The 19,229-nt window shown below is 52.8% G+C and overlaps 1 protein-coding gene across 1 annotated transcript in view; it reads right to left on the bottom strand.

The window, feature by feature from the left end:
* LOC141055950 (uncharacterized) overlaps positions 1-4,256 on the bottom strand; it is a 118,673-nt gene extending 114,417 nt beyond the window's left edge. Inside the window, 1 exon segment of the mRNA XM_073552647.1 lies at positions 4,148-4,256. Coding sequence (XP_073408748.1) covers positions 4,148-4,174 — 27 coding nt within the window. The 5' untranslated portion in view covers positions 4,175-4,256.
* Positions 4,257-19,229: the final 14,973 nt, after the last annotated feature.

Here is a 19,229-nt window from a genome sequence, read left to right as displayed (position 1 = left end):
CCCCGGGAAGGAACAACCACGGGAAGGGCAGTCTCCAATGAAGGAAACCACCTATGCCAAAACATGGTATCCATCCACAGACAGCTGTTTCGGGGTATTGCCCCTCATCAGTGTGGAGTAGGAAACTGGCTGGTAGGAGCAATGCCTAGTAAAAGACTGTGAAAAATGAGGATGAATGAACTCATGGAGATCAACATCCAACACTGCGGAGACACCATCACGTGTTTCTCAACGCAGTGATTCTAGAGCACTGCCCCCATCCCTTATGGGAAATATGCAAAACATGCAAAACGGAAGCCGCGGAGACACCATCACGTTTCTCAACGCAAGCAATGACCAGCCAGGTCTTTCCCCGGGAAGGAACAACCACGGGAAGGGCAGTCTCCAATGAAGGAAACCACCTATGCCAAAACATGGTATCCATCCACAGTCAGCTGTTTCGGGGTATTGCCCCTCATCAGTGTGGAGTAGGAAACTGGCTGGTAGGAGCAATGCCTAGTAAAACTTCCAACTCCACGCTGATGAGGGGCAATACCCCGAAACAGCTGTCTGTGGATGGATACCATGTTTTGGCATAGGTGGTTCCCTTCATTGGAGACTGCCCTTCCCGTGGTTGTTCCTTCCCGGGGAAAGACCTGGCTGGTCATTGCTTGCGTTGAGAAACATGTGATGGTGTCTCCGCGGCTTCTGTTTTGCATATTTCCCATAAGGGATGGGGGCAGTGCTCTAGAATCACTGCGTTGAGAAACACGTGATGGTGTCTCCGCAGTGTTGGATGTTGATCTCCCTGGATGTTGAGGCATTCGCCCCTGCTCTGAGCCCCATGAACATGTTTCATCCTCGCATATTGAAATCCCCCAAAAGCCTTAAGACCAAACTGCTTGCAGCTGAGAAAAGGGCTTCAGTTCGAGTTGATCCAGTATCTGGAAGACATAGCGTATCCTCTTAGCCTGCTATTCCGGCAAACATCTCAGCGCCACAAATTCCGGCAAATTATCATTGTACCATAACGGAGAAAATCTAGTTAGGCCGGTGACCCCATAAATTTGTTTAATCCTCTCCCACAGTTTATATATCAGAAATAATATTGGGTAGGTTTTCCCTAGTGAACCGACTTCCAAGAACTGTACCACAGGACATCTTTTCGTCACTCCCCTCTATTAGATGCTGTATTACGTTAGAAGTCACCTCGTGCGCCCAACCCCTAAGATGTTGGCATTGAGCCGCAAGAAAATATATTTCCGGATTAGGCAAAGCTAAACCCCCTCATCCTTGGGCCGTTAATGTGTCTCCAGCCTGATGCGAGGATACTGTTTCCCCCATACCAAACTTCGAAATAAAGAATTAATCTGTTTAAATTTCCCCCGGGGTATCCAAATAGGTGCGTTGTGCAGGACATACAACACCTTAGGCATCAGAATCATTTTAATAAGATTAACTCGGACTACCACCGATAAATGCAGTTTAATCCAAGCCCCAACCTTTGCCTTAAGAACCCCCAGAACAGGAGTCAGATTTTCATGCAAATAGTCCGTAATCTGCACAGAGATCCATATCCCAAGATATTTGAACTGATCTGCAACTTTAAGTCTGCCCCCTTCCACGGCTTTCCCCACCTCATCCCCTGGAGCATCAACCTTAAACAGAAATTGATTTATTCCAGTTTATTACCAACCCCGACAGAGACCCAAATCCCTCAGAGAAGTGTGTGGATCACTCAAAAACAATAATATATCGTCCGCATAGAGCGCTATCTTCTCTTCTATGGACCCATACTTGAACCCGGAGACTTCGGACGACTGTCGAATTTTGGCGGCCAACGGTTCCACAGCAAACAAAAGAGGGGAGAGTGGACACCCCTGCCTCGTCCCTCTGTGTAACTTTATGGTGTGAGATAACACCCTAATTCTAGCCACTGGTTGTGCGTACAGCAATTGAACCCAATATATAAATTGCGGCCCAAAGCCCATACAATGTAAAACCTGCCACAAATATCCCCATTCTACGCTATGCCTTGTGGGCATCTAGGGATGCGATAACCCTCTGACCACAGTTATCGGCCCGCAGCTGCATATTCATAAATAGCCTTCTCAAATTAACGGCCATGGACCTGTCAGGCATAATGACAGACTGATCCAGATGTATCAGCTTAGAGATAACACCTGTCAGCCGATCCGCTAACACCTTGTTCAGAAGCTTCACATCTGTCGTGAGAAGGCAAAATGAATCATTCAGCTGATCCCGGCAGCAGATGCGCGACGTGTCTACAGGCAGAGGAAGCCGGTCACATTACAGGGGTTTTCCCACGAACGAAAGTTCATTTTAAAAATTGTCTGTGTCTGACCGTGTACGGAGCATACCGCATCTCCTGGGCAGGGGAGGAAGCAAAAGACAATACTGACACTGATGAGGATTCATTTTGTGAGGTAAGATATTTCACTGACTGTTTTTAAACAATATTTTACCTCACAGAATGAATCCAATGTGGCTAAATAAGGATGTAAAAAGGGCAATAAATAACAAGAACAAGGCATTTAAGAAGCTAAAACAAGAAAGCAATGAAGAAGCATTAAAAAGTTATAGAGAAAAAAATAAAATGTGTAAAAAACGAATACATTTAGCAAAAGTGGAAACTGAGAGACTCATTGCTAAGGAAAGTAAAACAAACCCCAAACTATTCTTTAATTATATAAACAGTAAAAAGACTAAAATTGATGGTGTCGGCCCTTTAAAGAACAATGAGGGTGAAATCATAGAGAGCGATGTGGGAAAAGCAAATGGTTTAAATACTTTTTTCTCAACAGTGTTCACACAGGAAAAGGATTTGCCAGGGAAATGCAGAGTGATAATGTAAACTCCCCATTAAGTATTACCTGCCTAACCCAGGAAGAAGTGCAGAACTGCCTTAGTAAGATTAAAATTGACAAATCACCAGGCCCTGATGGCATTCACCCTCGGGTATTAAGGGAGTTAAGTAATGTGATAGACAGGCCTCTATTCCTTATAAGACTCTATAGAAACAGGGTCTGTTCCTTTTGATTGGCGGCAAGCAAATATGGTACCAATATTCAAAAAGGGGTGTAAAAGGGAACCTGGAAACTATAGGCCGGTAAGCTTAACATCTGTTTTGGGTAAAATTTTTGAAGGGTTTCTAAGGGATACCATTATGGAATATCTCAGTGTTAATAAATGTTTAACTCCATATCAACATGGATTTATGACGGATTGCTCCTGTCAAACTAACCTGATCAGCTTCTATGAGGATGTAAGCTCTCAAATGGACCAAGGAGAATCATTGGATGTCATTTATCTCGACTTCTCTAAAGCATTTGACACTGTCCCACATAAAAGATTGGTAAGTAAGATGAGAAAGCTTGGGCTAGGAGAAAATGTGTGTAGATGGGTAGGTAGCTGGCTTAGTGATAGAAAACAAAGAGTGGTTATTAATGGTGCATAGTCAGATTGGGCCAGGGTTACTAGTGGGGTACCACAGGGTTCTGTATTGGGCCCCCTACTATTTAATTATATTTGCAGATGATACAAAACTATGTAAGGTAGTTAACACACACAGGGTATCGGGGCTAGTTCATGTTAAATGAAAATGTTTCAATCTGCTTTGTAATTTTGGTATCTGTCTGAAGTTTGTGTCAGACTGGATTACATCTTTGATATATGCCTTACTAAAAAGTACTTGATTAAAAAAAAAGAAAAGAGCACATGGGAGAGAGTGGAGAGGTGGGTGAGCACATGGGGGGAGAGATTTTCAACGCTGCAAAGCCTGCCCCCATCGTGACATTACCGCCCTCCCGATGCGATAGCATCCGGCCTCCATCTAGTTATATATATATATATACACACACGCTAGATTGTATGTAACCCATCCTCATGGGCAGCAGCCAGGAATCAATGGGGCTCTAATCATAACTAATAATAATCCCACAGCCCTCCACCTGCAGAGCCGCACACTATATACACAGGTCAGTCCCCAGCGACCAGCAACGGGGGAGAACGTGTGTATTCAGGGGGGAAACATGGAGAACGGAACAGCACAGAGATGGTAAAGAGCATTTATTATATGGGGAGGAAAAATGGCCGAGTGTGACCAGCGGCTAATCCTGAGAGAGAATAACGGGGCTCCAGCACCTACCTCCACCTGCAGAGCCGCACTCCACATATATGGCTGCTCTGTGCGCACAGGACCTGGGATGAGGTCACAGGAGGGGAGGAGTCAGGGGTCACATGATCAGGGGCCTCAGTGTATGCAGGACTCTGCTGTGCTGGTTGTCATGGTGCTGGATGAGGGGAAGTTTATGTGTGGGGTCAGGAGGGGTTTACAGGGGGGATGTAGCAGAGCCGTGTGTGTACGAGGTGTACGGAGTGGAACCGTGTGTGTACGAGGTGTACGGAGCGGAGCCGTGTGTGTACGAGGTGTACGGAGCGGAGCCGTGTGTGTACGAAGTGTACGGAGCGGAGCCGCGTGTGTACGAGGTGTACGGAGCAGAGCCGTGTGTCTACGAGGTGTACGGAGCGGAACCGTGTGTGTACGAGGTGTACGGAGCGGAACCGTGTGTGTACGAGGTGTACGGAGCGGAGCCGTGTGTGTACGAGATGTACGAAGCGGAGCCCTGTGTGTACGAGGTGTACGGAGCAGAGCCGTGTGTGTACGAGGTGTACGGAGCGGAGCCGTGTGTGTACGAGGTGTACGGAGCGGAGCCGCGTGTGTACGAGGTGTACGGAGCGGAGCCGCGTGTGTACGAGGTGTACGGAGCGGAGCCGCGTGTGTACGAGGTGTACGGAGCGGAGCCGCGTGTGTACGAGGTGTACGGAGCGGAGCCGCGTGTGTACGAGGTGTACGGAGCGGAGCCGCGTGTGTACGAGGTGTACGGAGCAGAGCCGTGTGTGTAAGAGGTGTACGGAGCCGAGCCGCGTGTGTACGAGGTGTACGGAGCGGAGCCGCGTGTGTACGAGGTGTACGGAGCGGAGCCGCGTGTGTACGAGGTGTACGGAGCGGAGCCGTGTGTGTACGAGGTGTACGGAGCGGAGCCGTGTGTGTACGAGGTGTACGGAGCGGAGCCGTGTGTGTACGAAGTGTACGGAGCGGAGCCGCGTGTGTACGAGGTGTACGGAGCAGAGCCGCGTGTGTACGAGGTGTACGGAGCGGAACCGTGTGTGTACGAGGTGTACGGAGCGGAACCGTGTGTGTACGAGGTGTACGGAGCGGAGCCGTGTGTGTACGAGATGTACGAAGCGGAGCCCTGTGTGTACGAGGTGTACGGAGCGGAGCCGTGTGTGTACGAGGTGTACGGAGCGGAGCCGTGTGTGTACGAGGTGTACGGAGCGGAGCCGTGTGTGTACGAGGTGTACGGAGCGGAGCCGTGTGTGTACGAGGTGTACGGAGCGGAGCCGTGTGTGTACGAGGTGTACGGAGCGGAGCCGTGTGTGTACGAGGTGTACGGAGCGGAGCCGCGTATGTACGAGGTGTACGGAGCAGAGCCGTGTGTGTAAGAGGTGTACGGAGCAGAGCCGCGTGTGTACGAGGTGTACGGAGCGGAGCCGTGTGTGTACGAGGTGTACGGAGCGGAGCCGTGTGTGTACGAGGTGTACGGAGCGGAGCCGTGTGTGTACGAGGTGTACGGAGCGGAGCCGTGTGTGTACGAGGTGTACGGAGCAGAGCCGCGTATGTACGAGGTGTACGGAGCAGAGCCGTGTGTGTAAGAGGTGTACGGAGCGGAGCCGCGTGTGTACGATTTGTACGGAGCGGAGCCGTGTGTGTACGAGGTGTACGGAGCGGAGCCGTGTGTGTACGAGGTGTACGGAGCGGAGCCGTGTGTGTACGAGGTGTACGGAGCGGAGCCGTGTGTGTACGAGGTGTACGGAGCAGAGCCGTGTGTGTACGAGGTGTACGGAGCAGAGCCGTGTGTGTAAGAGGTGTACGGAGCAAAGCCGCGTGTGTACGAGGTATACAGAGCAGAGCCGCGTGTGTACGAGGTGTACGGAGCAGAGCCGTGTGTGTACGAGGTGTACGGAGCAAAGCCGCGTGTGTACGAGGTATACAGAGCGGAGCCGCGTGTGTACGAGGTGTACGGAGCGGAGCCGCGTGTGTACGAGGTGTACGGAGCGGAGCCGTGTGTGTACAAGGTGTACGGAGCAGAGCCGTGTGTGTACAAGGTGTACGGAGCAGAGCCGTGTGTGTAAGAGGTGTACGGAGCAAAGCCGCGTGTGTACGAGGTATACAGAGCAGAGCCGCATGTGTACGAGGTGTACGGAGCGGAGCCGTGTGTGTACAAGGTGTACGAAGCAGAGCCGTGTGTGTACGAGGTGTACGGAGCAGAGCCGTGTGTGTAAGAGGTGTACGGAGCAGAGCCGCGTGTGTACGAGGTGTACGGAGCGGAGCCGCGTGTGTACGAGGTGTACGGAGCGGAGCCGCGTGTGTACGAGGTGTACGGAGCGGAACTACTACTACTTGAACTACTTATACGATGGACTACTTGCTAGAGATGGGGTGCACCTTACGAAGACTGGAAAGCATGTATTTGGAAGTCGCCTTGCTACACTTGTAAGGAGAGCTTTAAACTAGAACAACATGGGAAGGGAAGCAAAAGACCAGAAAAAGCCATACACCTGACAAATGCTATTGAGAACTCTGCTATTAGAAGTGGAAAGGAAGAACAAAGACGAAAGAATCTAATTAATAAAAATATTGGAGAAAGAGAAACCAATCACAAACTAAAATGTTTCTATACTAATGCACAAAGCATGGGCAACAAACAAGGAGAATTGTAACTACTAACACAGGAAAAGAAATATGATGTCATTGGAATCACTGAAACTTGGTGGGACAATACACATGATTGGAATACAAGACTAGAAGGATACAACTTATTTGCAAGAAACAGACTTGATAAACGAGGAGGGGGTGTCGCATTGTATGTTAGAAACGCGTATATCTGCACAGAGATTGAAGCTTCAGAGACTGGGAGTTCTGTGGAAACTGTTTGGGTAAGAATACAAGGACAGAACAATGGAAAGGACACCATTGTAGGCATTTACTACAGGCCGCCTGTGCAAGCTGAAGATATGGATGAACTCTTTATGCATCAAATCGCCAAGTTCTCCAAAAAATATGACATAGTTGTCATGGGAGATTTCAACTATCCAGACATTTGTTGGGAATCTCTCTCAGGCAAAACTAACAGGTCAAGGAAATTCTTATCCTCTCTTGCTGACAACTTTATCTTCCAAAAGGTAAGGGAGAAAACAAGGGGAACTGCTACCTTGGATCTAATCCTTATAAACAGGGAGGAAATGGTTGAGGAGGTAAAAGTGGCTGGGACCCTAGGAGGTAGCGACCATGCTATTTTAGAATTTTGGATAACTAGAGGCGGAAGATCTGTGAAGACTCAGACGTCAAGGTTAGATTTCAGAAAGGCAGATTTTAAGGGATTCAGAAAGAGAATTGGAGGGATCCAATGGCTGGATATCCTTAAAGACAAAAATGTCCAGGAAGGATGGGAAATCTTGAAAAATGAAATTCTCAAAGCACAGTTGTTAACAATTCCGAAAAGAGGGAAGAATAGGAAGCATTTAAGGAAACCAGGATGGATGAACACAGAACTTAAGCACATGCTAAAAAGGAAGAAAAAAATGTTTATAAAATGGAAAGAGGGAGGCATATCTAAAGAAGAATATAATGCTGTCTGCAGAACCTGCAGGGCACAAATCAGATTATCTAAAGCTGAAAATGAATTGAGGCTTGCAAGAGATGTCAAAAGCAATAATAAAGGATTTTGGGGATATGTCAAAAGTAAAAGAAAAGTCAAAGATGCTATAGGATTTTTACAGGATGAAAATGATGAAATGGTAAGACAGGATGTTGAGAAGGCTGAACTTTTAAATTCCTATTTTGCATCTGTTTTCTCTCAGAAAGGAAATGTAACATCAACTGTTATTCACTGTCCTATTAAGGGAATAGAAGAATCCAGGATATCTATAAACAGAAAGATAGTGAGGAAACACTTAGCTAACCTAAATGAATTCAAGTCTCCAGGTCCAGATGAATTACACCCCAGAGTACTGAAGGAGATAGCAGAAGAAATTTTTGAACCCCTCTCCATAATCTTTGAAAATTCTTGGATAACAGGAGAAGTGCCAGAAGACTGGAGAAGAGCAAATGTTGTTCCTATCTTCAAAAAGGGGAAGAAGGTGGACCCAGGCAACTATAGGCCGGTGAGTCTGACTTCTATACCAGGAAAGATCTTTGAACAAATTATTAAACAACATGTATGTCAATACCTGGATAAGAATGAAGTGACTAAACAGAGTCAGCATGGGTTTGTAACTAATAAGTCATGTCAGACAAACTTAATTTCCTTCTATGACGGTATCACTGATTGGGTGGATCAAGGAAATGCTGTAGATATAGTATATCTTGACTTCAGCAAAGCATTTGACAAAGTCTCTCATACAATCCTTATTGAAAAAATGACTAAGTATGGAATGGACAAGGCAACTGTTAGGTGGATTCATAACTGGCTTAGTGATCGGACCCAAAGAGTGGTCGTAAATGGCTGCACATCCAGTTGGAAGAATGTCTCAAGTGGGGTACCACAGGGCTCTGTCCTGGGCCCTGTATTGTTCAACATCTTTATCAACGATTTAGATGAAGGAATTGAGGGTAAACTGATTAAATTTGCTGATGACACAAAGCTAGGAGGGATAGCTAATACTAGAGAAGAGAGAGAGAGGATTCAAAAAGATTTAAATAAACTGGAGAAGTGGGCAGCAACTAACAGAATGGTTTTTAACAGGGAGAAATGCAAAGTACTACATCTGGGCAATAAAAACGAAAAAAGCATATATAGAATAATAATAATAAATAATAATTTTTATTTATATAGCGCCAACATATTCCGCAGCACTTTACAATTAAGCGGGGACATGTACAGACAATAAATTCAATACAAGTTAAGACAATTCAAACAATGACATTAGGAGTGAGGTCCCTGCTCGCAAGCTTACAATCTACAAGGAAATGGGGGGACACAGTAGGTGAGAAATGCTTGTTAATTCAGGTCTGGCAATTATAATAGGGATTTTCATATAAAGCTGCATGATCCGGTCATCAGCCCGTGTGTTTAAGTGCAATAGACAAGTATCAAGTGCAGTTATGTGCATGAAGGGTGTGGAGACAGATGAATAGTAGGGTGCAGATTCAGAATAATATTTGGAAGGAGGGAACAGGGCAAAGTTAGCTTGCTGAGTAGTTGATGTGATAGGCTTCTTTGAAGAGATGGGTTTTCAAAGCGCGCTTGAATAGGTCAGGGCTAGGTATCAGTCTGATCGTCTGGGGAAGTGCATTCCAGAGAGCTGGAGCAGCACGAGAGAAGTCTTGGAGACGGAGGTGCGAGGTTCGGATTACGGGGGATGTTAGTCTTAGGTCATTTGTAGAACGGAGGGCACGTGTAGGGCGATAGACAGAGATGAGAGAGGAGATATAAGGCGGTGCAGAACAGTGGAGAGCTTTATGGGTGAGAGAGATGAGTTTATACTGGACCCTGTAGCGAATAGGTAGCCAGTGTAATGACTGGCATAAGATGGAGGCATCGGTGAAGCGGCTGGACAGAAATATGACCCTGGCTGCCGCATTCAAGATGGATTGGAGAGGAGAAAGTTTGGTAAGAGGGAGACCGATCAGAAGAGAGTTGCAGTAGTCCAGACGAGAATGAATAAGAGCGACAGTAAGAGTCTTAGCAGTTTCAAAGGTGAGAAAAGGTCGGATTCTGGAGATGTTTTTAAGATGCAGGTGACAAGAGCGACTGAGTGATCGGATGTAGGGAGTAAAGGAAAGTTCAGTGTCGAATATGACCCCAAGACAGCGGGCATGCTGCTTGGGAGTTATGGTTGAACCCTCCAGGGTTATTTCGATGTTAGGTAGAGTGAGGTTAGTAGAGGGGAGAAACACAAGAAGTTCAGTTTTAGAGAGATTTAGTTTCAGATAGAGGGAGGACATGATGCTAGAGACAGCAGACAGACAATCCTTGGTATTTTGAATTAGGGTAGGGGTGATGTCAGGGGAAGAAGTGTATAATTGGGTGTCATCAGCATAGAGATGATACTGGAACCCAAATCTGCTGATTGTTTGTCCAATAGGGGCAGTGTATAAAGAGAAGAGGAGAGGGCCTAGGACTGAGCCCTGCGGGACCCCGATAGTAAGGGGACGAGAAGAGGAAGAGGAGCCGGAAAAAGATACAGTGAAGGAGCGGTCAGAGAGGTAGGAGGAGAACCAGGAGAGGGCTGTGTCCTTGAGGCCTATAGAGCGGAGCATAGTGAGGAGGAGCTGGTGATCCACAGTGTCAAATGCGGCAGAGAGATCCAGGAGAATCAGCAGGGAGCAATGACCTTTCGATTTAGCTGTTATTAAATCATTAGAGACTTTACTGAGGGCAGTTTCAGTAGAGTGTAAAGAGCGGAAACCAGATTGTAAGGGGTCGAGAAGAGAGTTATCCGAGAGATAGCGGATTAGACGGGAGTGGACCAGGCGTTCCAGGAGTTTAGAGATGAAGGGAAGGTTAGAGACAGGTCTGTAGTTAGCAGTGCAGTTCTGGTCCAGGGATGGCTTTTTAAGTAAAGGGGTTATGATGGCATGTTTAAATGAGGAGGGAAATATACCTGAAGAAAGAGAGAGGTTAAATATTTTAGTCAGGTGAGTGGTGACCACTGGTGAGAGAGACTGCAGGAGCTGTGAAGGAATAGGGTCACTGTTGCAGGTTGTAGGCCGAGCAGAAGTGAGGAGCTTGGAAACTTCTTCTTCTGAAACAGGCTCAAAGATGTCTAGTGAGCATAGAATGGGAGGAATAGGGCTAAGTGACAGCACATGTGAAAAAGACTTGGGTATACTAATAGATCACAGACTGAATATGAGTCATCAGTGTGATGCAGCAGCAAAAAAGGCAAATGCAATTCTAGGATGTATTAACAGAAGCATACAGTCTAGATCACGTGAAGTCATTATTTCCCTCTACTCCTCTTTGGTCAGACCTCATCTGGAATATTGTGTCCAGTTTTGGGCACCACATTTTAAAAAAGACATCAACAAACTGGAGCAAGTTCAGAAAAGAGCGACCAGAATGGTGACCGGTCTGCAAACCCTGTCTTATGAGGAAAGGTTGCAAAAGAGAAGACTGAGAGGAGACTTAATAGCTGTCTACAAATATCTAAAGGGCTGTCACATTGTAGAAGGATCAACTTTATTCTCATTTGCACAAGGAAAGACTAGAAGCAATGGGATGAAACTGAATGGGAGGAGACACAGATTAGATATTAGAAAAAACTTTTTGACAGTTAGAGTGATCAATGAGTGGAACAAGCTGCCACGAGAAGTGGTGAGTTCTCCTTCAATGGAAGTCTTCAAACAGAGGCTGGACAGACATCTGACTGGGATGATTTAGCGAATCCTGCTTTGAGCAGGGGGTTGGACCAGATGGCCCAGGAGGTCCCTGGAGCGGAGCCGTGTGTGTACGGAGCGGAGCCGTGTGTGTACGAGGTGTACGGAGCAGAGCCGCGTGTGTACGATGTGTACGGAGCGGAGCCGTGTGTGTACGAGGTGTACGGAGCAGAGCCGCGTGTGAACGAGGTGTACGGAGCGGAGCCACGTGTGTGCGAGGTGTACGGAGCGGAGCCACGTGTGTGCGAGGTGTACGGAGCGGAGCCGTGTGTGTACGAGGTGCACGGAGCGGAGCCGTGTGTGTACGAGGTGTACAGAGCAGAGCCACGTGTGTACGAGTTGTACGGAGCGGAGCCCTGTGTACGAGGTGTACGGAGCGGAGCCGTGTGTGTACGAGGTGTACGGAGCGGAGCCGTGTGTGTACGAGGTGTACGGAGCAGAGCCATGTGTGTACGGAGCGGAGCCGTGTGTGTACGAGGTGTACGGAGCGGAGCCACGTGTGTACGAGGTGTACGGTGCGGAGCCGTGTGTGTATGAGGAGTACGGAGCGGAGCCGTGTGTGTATGAGGTGTACGGAGCAGAGCCATGTGTGTACGGAGCAGAGCCGCGTGTGTACGAGGTGTACGGAGCGGAGCCACGTGTGTACGAGGTGTACGGAGCGGAGCCGTGTGTGTATGAGGAGTACGGAGCGGAGCCGTGTGTGTACGAGGTGTACGGAGCGGAGCCGTGTGTGTACGGAGCGGAGCCGTGTGTGTACGAGGTGTACGGAGCAGGGCCGCGTGTGTACGAGGTGTACGGAGCGGAGCCGTGTGTGTACGAGGTGTACGGAGCAGAGCCGCGTGTGTACGAGGTGTACGGAGCGGAGCCGTGTGTGTACGAGGTGTACGGAGCGGAGCCGTGTGTGTACGAGGTGTACAGAGCAGAGCCGTGTGTGCACGAGGTGTACGGAGCGGAGCCGCGTGTGTACGAGGTGTACGGAGCAGAGCCGCGTGTGTACGAGGTGTACGGAGCGGAGCCGCGTGTGTACGAGGTGTACGGAGCGGAGCCGCGTGTGTACGAGGTGTACGGAGCGGAACCGTGTGTGTATGAGGTGTACGGAGCGGAGCCGTGTGTGTACGAGGTGTACGGAGCGGAGCCGTGTGTGTACAAGGTGTACGGAGCGGAGCCGTGTGTGTACGGAGCGGAGCCTTGTGTGTACGAGGTGTACGGAGCAGAGCCGCGTGTGTACGATGTGTACGGAGCGGAGCCGTGTGTGTACGAGGTGTACGGAGCGGAGCCGTGTGTGTACGGAGCGGAGCCGTGTGTGTACGAGGTGTACGGAGCAGGGCCGCGTGTGTACGAGGTGTACGGAGCGGAGCCGCGTGTGTACGAGGTGTACGGAGCAGAGCCGCGTGTGTACGAGGTGTACGGAGCAGAGCCGCGTGTGTACGAGGTGTACGGAGCAGAGCCGCGTGTGTACGAGGTGTACGGAGCGGAGCCGTGTGTGTACGAGGTGTACGGAGCAGAGCCGTGTGTGCACGAGGTGTACGGAGCGGAGCCGCGTGTGTACGAGGTGTGCGGAGCGGAGCCGCGTGTGTACGAGGTGTACGGAGCAGAGCCGCGTGTGTACGAGGTGTACGGAGCGGAGCCGCGTGTGTACGAGGTGTACGGAGCGGAGCCGTGTGTGTACGAGGTGTACGGAGCGGAGCCGTGTGTGTACAAGGTGTACGGAGCGGAGCCGCGTGTGTACGATGTGTACGGAGCGGAGCCGTGTGTGTACGAGGTGTACGGAGCGGAGCCGCGTGTGTACGAGGTGTACGGAGCGGAGCCCCGTGTGTGTGAGGTGTACGGAGCGGAGCCGCGTGTGTACGAGGTGTACGGAGCGGAGCCGCGTGTGTACGAGGTGTACGGAGCGGAGCCCCGTGTGTGTGAGGTGTACGGAGCGGAGCCCCGTGTGTGTGAGGTGTACGGAGCGGAGCCACGTGTGTGCGAGGTGTACGGAGCGGAGCCGTGTGTGTACGAGGTGCACGGAGCGGAGCCGTGTGTGTACGAGGTGTACAGAGCAGAGCCACGTGTGTATGAGGTGTACGGAGCGGAGCCGTGTGTGTACGAGGTGTACGAAGCGGAGCCGTGTGTGTACGAGGTGCACGGAGCGGATCCGTGTGTGTACGAGGTGTACAGAGCACAGCCGCGTGTGTACGAGTTGTACGGAGCGGAGCCGTGTGTACGAGGTGTGCGGAGCGGAACCATATGTGTACGAGGTGTACGGAGCGGAGCCATGTGTGTACGAGATGTACAGAGCAGAGCCGTGTGTGTACGAGGTGTACGGAGCGGAACCGTATGTGTACGAGGTGTACGGAGCAGAGCCGTGTGTGTACGAGGTGTACAGAGCAGAGCCGTGTGTGCACGAGGTGTGCGGAGTGGAACCATATGTGTCCGAGGTGTACGGAGCGGAGCCGTGTGTGTACGAAGTGTACGGAGCAGAGCTATGTGTGTACGAGGTGTACGGAGAGGAGCCGTGTGTGTATGAAGTGTACGTAGCAGAGCCATGTGTGTACGAGGTGTACGGAGCAGAGCCGTTTGTGTGTACAAGGTGTACAGAGCGGAGCCGTGTGTATGAGGTGTACGGAGCGGAGCCGCGTGTGTACGAGGTGTACGGAGCGGAGTCGCGTGTGTACGAGGTGTACGGAGCGGAGCCGTGTGAGAGGAGCTGTGTGTGTATGAGGTGTATGGAGCAGAGCTGTGTATGAGGTGGGCGGAGCCACGCATATACGAGGTGTACCAAGCGGAGCCGTGTGTGTGTGAGGTGCACGGAGAGGAGCCGCGTGTGTACGAGGTGTACGAAGCGGAGCCACATGTGTACGAGGTGTACGGAGCGGAGCCGTGTGTGTACGAGGTGTACGGAGCGGAGCCGTTTGTGTACGAGGTGTACGGAGCGGAGACACGTGTGTATGAGCCTTATGGAGCAGAGCCGCACGTATACAAGGTGTACGGAGCGGAGCTGTGTGTGTATGAGGTGTATGGAGCAGAGCTGTGTGTATGAGGTGTGCGGAGTCGTGCATGTACGAGTTGTACCGAGCGGAGCCGTGTGTGTACGAGGTGTACGGAGCGGAGCCGCGTGTGTACGAGGTGTACGGAGCGGAGCCGCGTGTGTGCGAGGTGTACGGAGCGGAGCCACGTGTGTGCGAGGTGTACGGAGCGGAGCCGTGTGTGTACGAGGTGCACGGAGCGGAGCCGTGTGTGTACGAGGTGTACGGAGCAGAGCCACGTGTGTACGAATTGTACGGAGCGGAGCCGTGTGTACGAGGTGTACGGAGCGGAGCCGTGTGTGTACGAGGTGTACGGAGCGGAGCCGTGTGTGTACGAGGTGTACGGAGCGGAGCCGCGTGTGTACGAGGTGTACGGAGCGGAGCCGCGTGTGTACGAGGTGTACGGAGCGGAGCCGCGTGTGTACGAGGTGTACGGAGCGGAGCCGCGTGTGTACGAGGTGTACGGAGCGGAGCCGCGTGTGTACGAGGTGTACGGAGCGGAGCCGCGTGTGTACGAGGTGTACGGAGCGGAGCCGCGTGTGTACGAGGTGTACGGAGCGGAGCCGCGTGTGTACGAGGTGTACGGAGCGGAGCCGCGTGTGTACGAGGTGTACGGAGCGGAGCCGCGTGTGTACGAGGTGTACGGAGCGGAGCCGCGTGTGTACGAGGTGTACGGAGCGGAGCCGTGTGTGTACGAGGTGTACGGAGCGGAGCCGTGTGTGTACGGAGCGGAGCCGTGTGTGTACGAGGTGTACGGAGCAGAGCCGCGTGTGTACGATGTGTACGGAGCGGAGCCGTGTGTGTACGAGGTGTACGGAGCAGAGCCGCATGTGTACGAGGTGTACGGAGCAGAGCCGCATGTGTACGAGGTGTACGGAGCAGAGCCGCATGTGTACGAGGTGTACGGAGCGGAGCCGTTTGTGTACGAGGTGTACGGAGCGGAGACACGTGTGTATGAGCCTTATGGAGCAGAGCCGCACGTATACAAGGTGTACGGAGCGGAGCTGTGTGTGTATGAGGTGTATGGAGCAGAGCTGTGTGTATGAGGTGTGCGGAGTCGTGCATGTACGAGTTGTACCGAGCGGAGCCGTGTGTGTACGAGGTGTATGGAGCGGATCCGAGCGTATACGAGGTATACGGAGCAAAGCCATGTGTGTATGAGGTTTATGGAGCGGAGCTGCATGTGTACGAGGTGTATGAAGCAGAACCGCATGTGTATGAGGTGTACGGAGCAGAGCCCTGTTTGCACAAGGTGTACGGAGCGGATCCATGTGTGTACAGGGCTTACAGAGCGGAGCGGTGTGTGTACGGGGTGTGCGGAGCCGTGTGTACGAGGTGTACGGAGTGGAGCTGTGTGTATGAAGTATACGGAGCCGAGCCAGGTGTGTGTACGAGGTGTGCAGAGCCGCGTGTGTGCGAGGTGGACAGAGCGTAGCCGAATGTGTATTGGGTGTACAGAGCAGAGCCATGTGTACAAGGTGTATGGAGCAAAGCCATGTGTTGACGAGGTGTACGGAGCGGAGCCGCGTGTGTACGAGGTGTACGGAGCAGAGCCGCGTGTGTACGAGGTGTACGGAGCGGAGCCGTGTGTGTACAAGGTGTACGCAGCGGCGCCTTGTGTGTACGAAGTGTACGGAGCGGGGCCGTGTGTGTACGTGGTGTACGGAGTGGAGCCGTGTGTGTACGAGGTGTACGGAGCGGAGCCGTGTGTGTACGAGGTGTACGGAGCGGAGCCGCGTGTGTACGAGGTGTATGGAGCGGAGCCGCGTGTGTACGAGGTGTACGGAGCGGAGCCGTGTGTGTACGAGGTGTACGGAGCGGAGCCGTTTGTGTACGAGGTGTACGGAGCGGAGCTGTGTGTGCGAGGTGTATGGAGCGGAGCCGTGTGTGTACGAGGTGTACGGAGCGGAGCCGTGTGTACGAGGTGTACGGAGCGGAGCCGTGTGTGTACGAGGTGTACAGAGCAGAGCCGTGTGTGCACGAGGTGTACGGAGCGGAGCCGCGTGTGTAGGAGGTGTACGGAGCAGAGCCGCGTGTGTACGAGGTGTACGGAGCGGAGCCGCGTGTGTACGAGGTGTACGGAGCGGAGCCGCGTGTGTACGAGGTGTACGGAGCGGAGCCGCGTGTGTACGAGGTGTACGGAGCGGAGCCGCGTGTGTACGAGGTGTACGGAGCGGAGCCGCGTGTGTACGAGGTGTACGGAGCGGAGCCGCGTGTGTACGAGGTGTACGGAGCGGAGCCGCGTGTGTACGAGGTGTACGGAGCGGAGCCGCGTGTGTACGAGGTGTACGGAGCGGAGCCGCGTGTGTACGAGGTGTACGGAGCGGAGCCGTGTGTACGAGGTGTACGGAGCGGAGCCGTGTGTGTACGGAGCGGAGCCGTGTGTGTACGAGGTGTACGGAGCAGAGCCGCGTGTGTACGATGTGTACGGAGCGGAGCCGTGTGTGTACGAGGTGTACGGAGCAGAGCCGCATGTGTACGAGGTGTACGGAGCAGAGCCGCATGTGTACGAGGTGTACGGAGCAGAGCCGCATGTGTACGAGGTGTACGGAGCAGAGCCGCATGTGTACGAGGTGTACGGAGCGGAGCCACGTGTGTGCGAGGTGTACGGAGCGGAGCCACGTGTGTGCGAGGTGTACGGAGCGGAGCCGTGTGTGTACGAGGTGCACGGAGCGGAGCCGTGTGTGTACGAGGTGTACAGAGCAGAGCCACGTGTGTACGAATTGTACGGAGCGGAGCCGTGTGTACGAGGTGTACGGAGCGGAGCCGTGTGTGTACGAGGTGTACGGAGCGGAGCCGTGTGTGTACGAGGTGTACGGAGCAGAGCCATGTGTGTACGGAGCGGAGGCGTGTGTGTACGAGGTGTACGGAGCGGAGCCACGTGTGTACGAGGTGTACGGTGCGGAGCCGTGTGTGTATGAGGAGTACGGAGCGGAGCCGTGTGTGTATGAGGTGTACGGAGCAGAGCCATGTGTGTACGGAGCAGAGCCGCGTGTGTACGAGGTGTACGGAGCGGAGCCACGTGTTTACGAGGTGTACGGAGCGGAGCAGTGTGTGTATGAGGAGTATGGAGCGGAGCCGTGTGTGTACGAGGTGTACGGAGCGGAGCCGTGTGTGTACGGAGCGGAGCCGTGTGTGTACGAGGTGTACGGAGCAGGGCCGCGTGTGTACGAGGTGTACGGAGCGGAGCCACGTGTTTACGAGGTGTACGGAGCGGAGCCGTGTGTGTATGAGGAGTACGGAGCGGAGCCGTGTGTGTATGAGGTGTACGGAGCGGAGCCGTGTGTGTACGGAGCGGAGCCGTGTGTGTACGAGGTGTACGGAGCAGGGCCGCGTGTGTACGAGGTGTACGGAGCGGAGCCGTGTGTGTACGAGGTGTACGGAGCAGAGCCGCGTGTGTACGAGGTGTACGGAGCGGAGCCGTGTGTGTACGAGGTGTACGGAGCGGAGCCGCGTGTGAACGAGGTGTACGGAGCGGAGCCGCGTGTGTACGAGGTGTACGGAGCGGAGCCGCGTGTGTACGAGGTGTACGGAGCGGAGCCGCGTGTGTACGAGGTGTACGGAGCGGAGCCGCGTGTGTACGAGGTGTACGGAGCGGAGCCGCGTGTGTACGAGGTGTACGGAGCGGAGCCGCGTGTGTACGAGGTGTACGGAGCGGAGCCGCGTGTGTACGAGGTGTACGGAGCGGAGCCGTGTGTGTACGAGGTGTACGGAGCGGAGCCGTGTGTGTACGGAGCGGAGCCGTGTGTGTACGAGGTGTACGGAGCAGAGCCGCGTGTGTACGATGTGTACGGAGCGGAGCCGTGTGTGTACGAGGTGTACGGAGCAGAGCCGCGTGTGTACGAGGTGTACGGAGCGGAGTCGCATGTGTACGAGGTGTACGGAGCGGAGCCACGTGTGTGCGAGGTGTACGGAGCGGAGCCACGTGTGTGCGAGGTGTACGGAGCGGAGCCGTGTGTGTACGAGGTGCACGGAGCGGAGCCGTGTGTGTACGAGGTGTACAGAGCAGAGCCACGTGTGTACGAGTTGTACGGAGCGGAGCCGTGTGTACGAGGTGTACGGAGCGGAGCCGCGTGTGTACGAGGTGTGCGGAGCGGAACCATATGTGTACGAGGTGTACGGAGCGGAGCCATGTGTGTACGAGGTGTACAGCGCAGAGCCGTGTGTGTACGAGGTGTTCGGAGCGGAACCATATGTGTACGAGGTGTACGGAGCGGAGCCGTGTGTGTACAAGGTGTACGGAGCAGAGCCGCGTGTGTACGAGGTGTACGGAGCGGAGCCATGTGTGTACGAGGTGTACGAAGCGGAGCCATGTGTGTACGAGGTGCACGGAGCGGATCCGTGTGTGTACGAGGTGTACAGAGCACAGCCGCGTGTGTACGAGTTGTACGGAGCGGAGCCGTGTGTACGAGGTGTGCGGAGCGGAACCATATGTGTACGAGGTGTACGGAGCGGAGCCATGTGTGTACGAGATGTACAGAGCAGAGCCGTGTGTGTACGAGGTGTACGGAGCGGAACCGTATGTGTACGAGGTGTACGGAGCAGAGCCGTGTGTGTACGAGGTGTACAGAGCAGAGCCGTGTGTGCACGAGGTGTGCGGAGCGGAACCATATGTGTCCGAGGTGTACGGAGCGGAGCCGTGTGTGTACGAAGTGTACGGAGCAGAGCTATGTGTGTACGAGGTGTACGGAGAGGAGCCGTGTGTGTATGAAGTGTACGTAGCAGAGCCATGTGTGTACGAGGTGTACGGAGCAGAGCCGTTTGTGTGTACAAGGTGT

The sequence above is a fragment of the Dendrobates tinctorius genome, unplaced genomic scaffold (genome assembly GCF_039654945.1).
Source record: "Dendrobates tinctorius isolate UK_male_01 unplaced genomic scaffold, ASM3965494v1 ptg000192l, whole genome shotgun sequence".
NCBI lineage: Eukaryota > Metazoa > Chordata > Amphibia > Anura > Dendrobatidae > Dendrobates > Dendrobates tinctorius.
The sequence above is the reverse complement of the archived record's forward strand: the minus strand, read 5'-3'. Positions and strand labels throughout refer to the sequence as shown.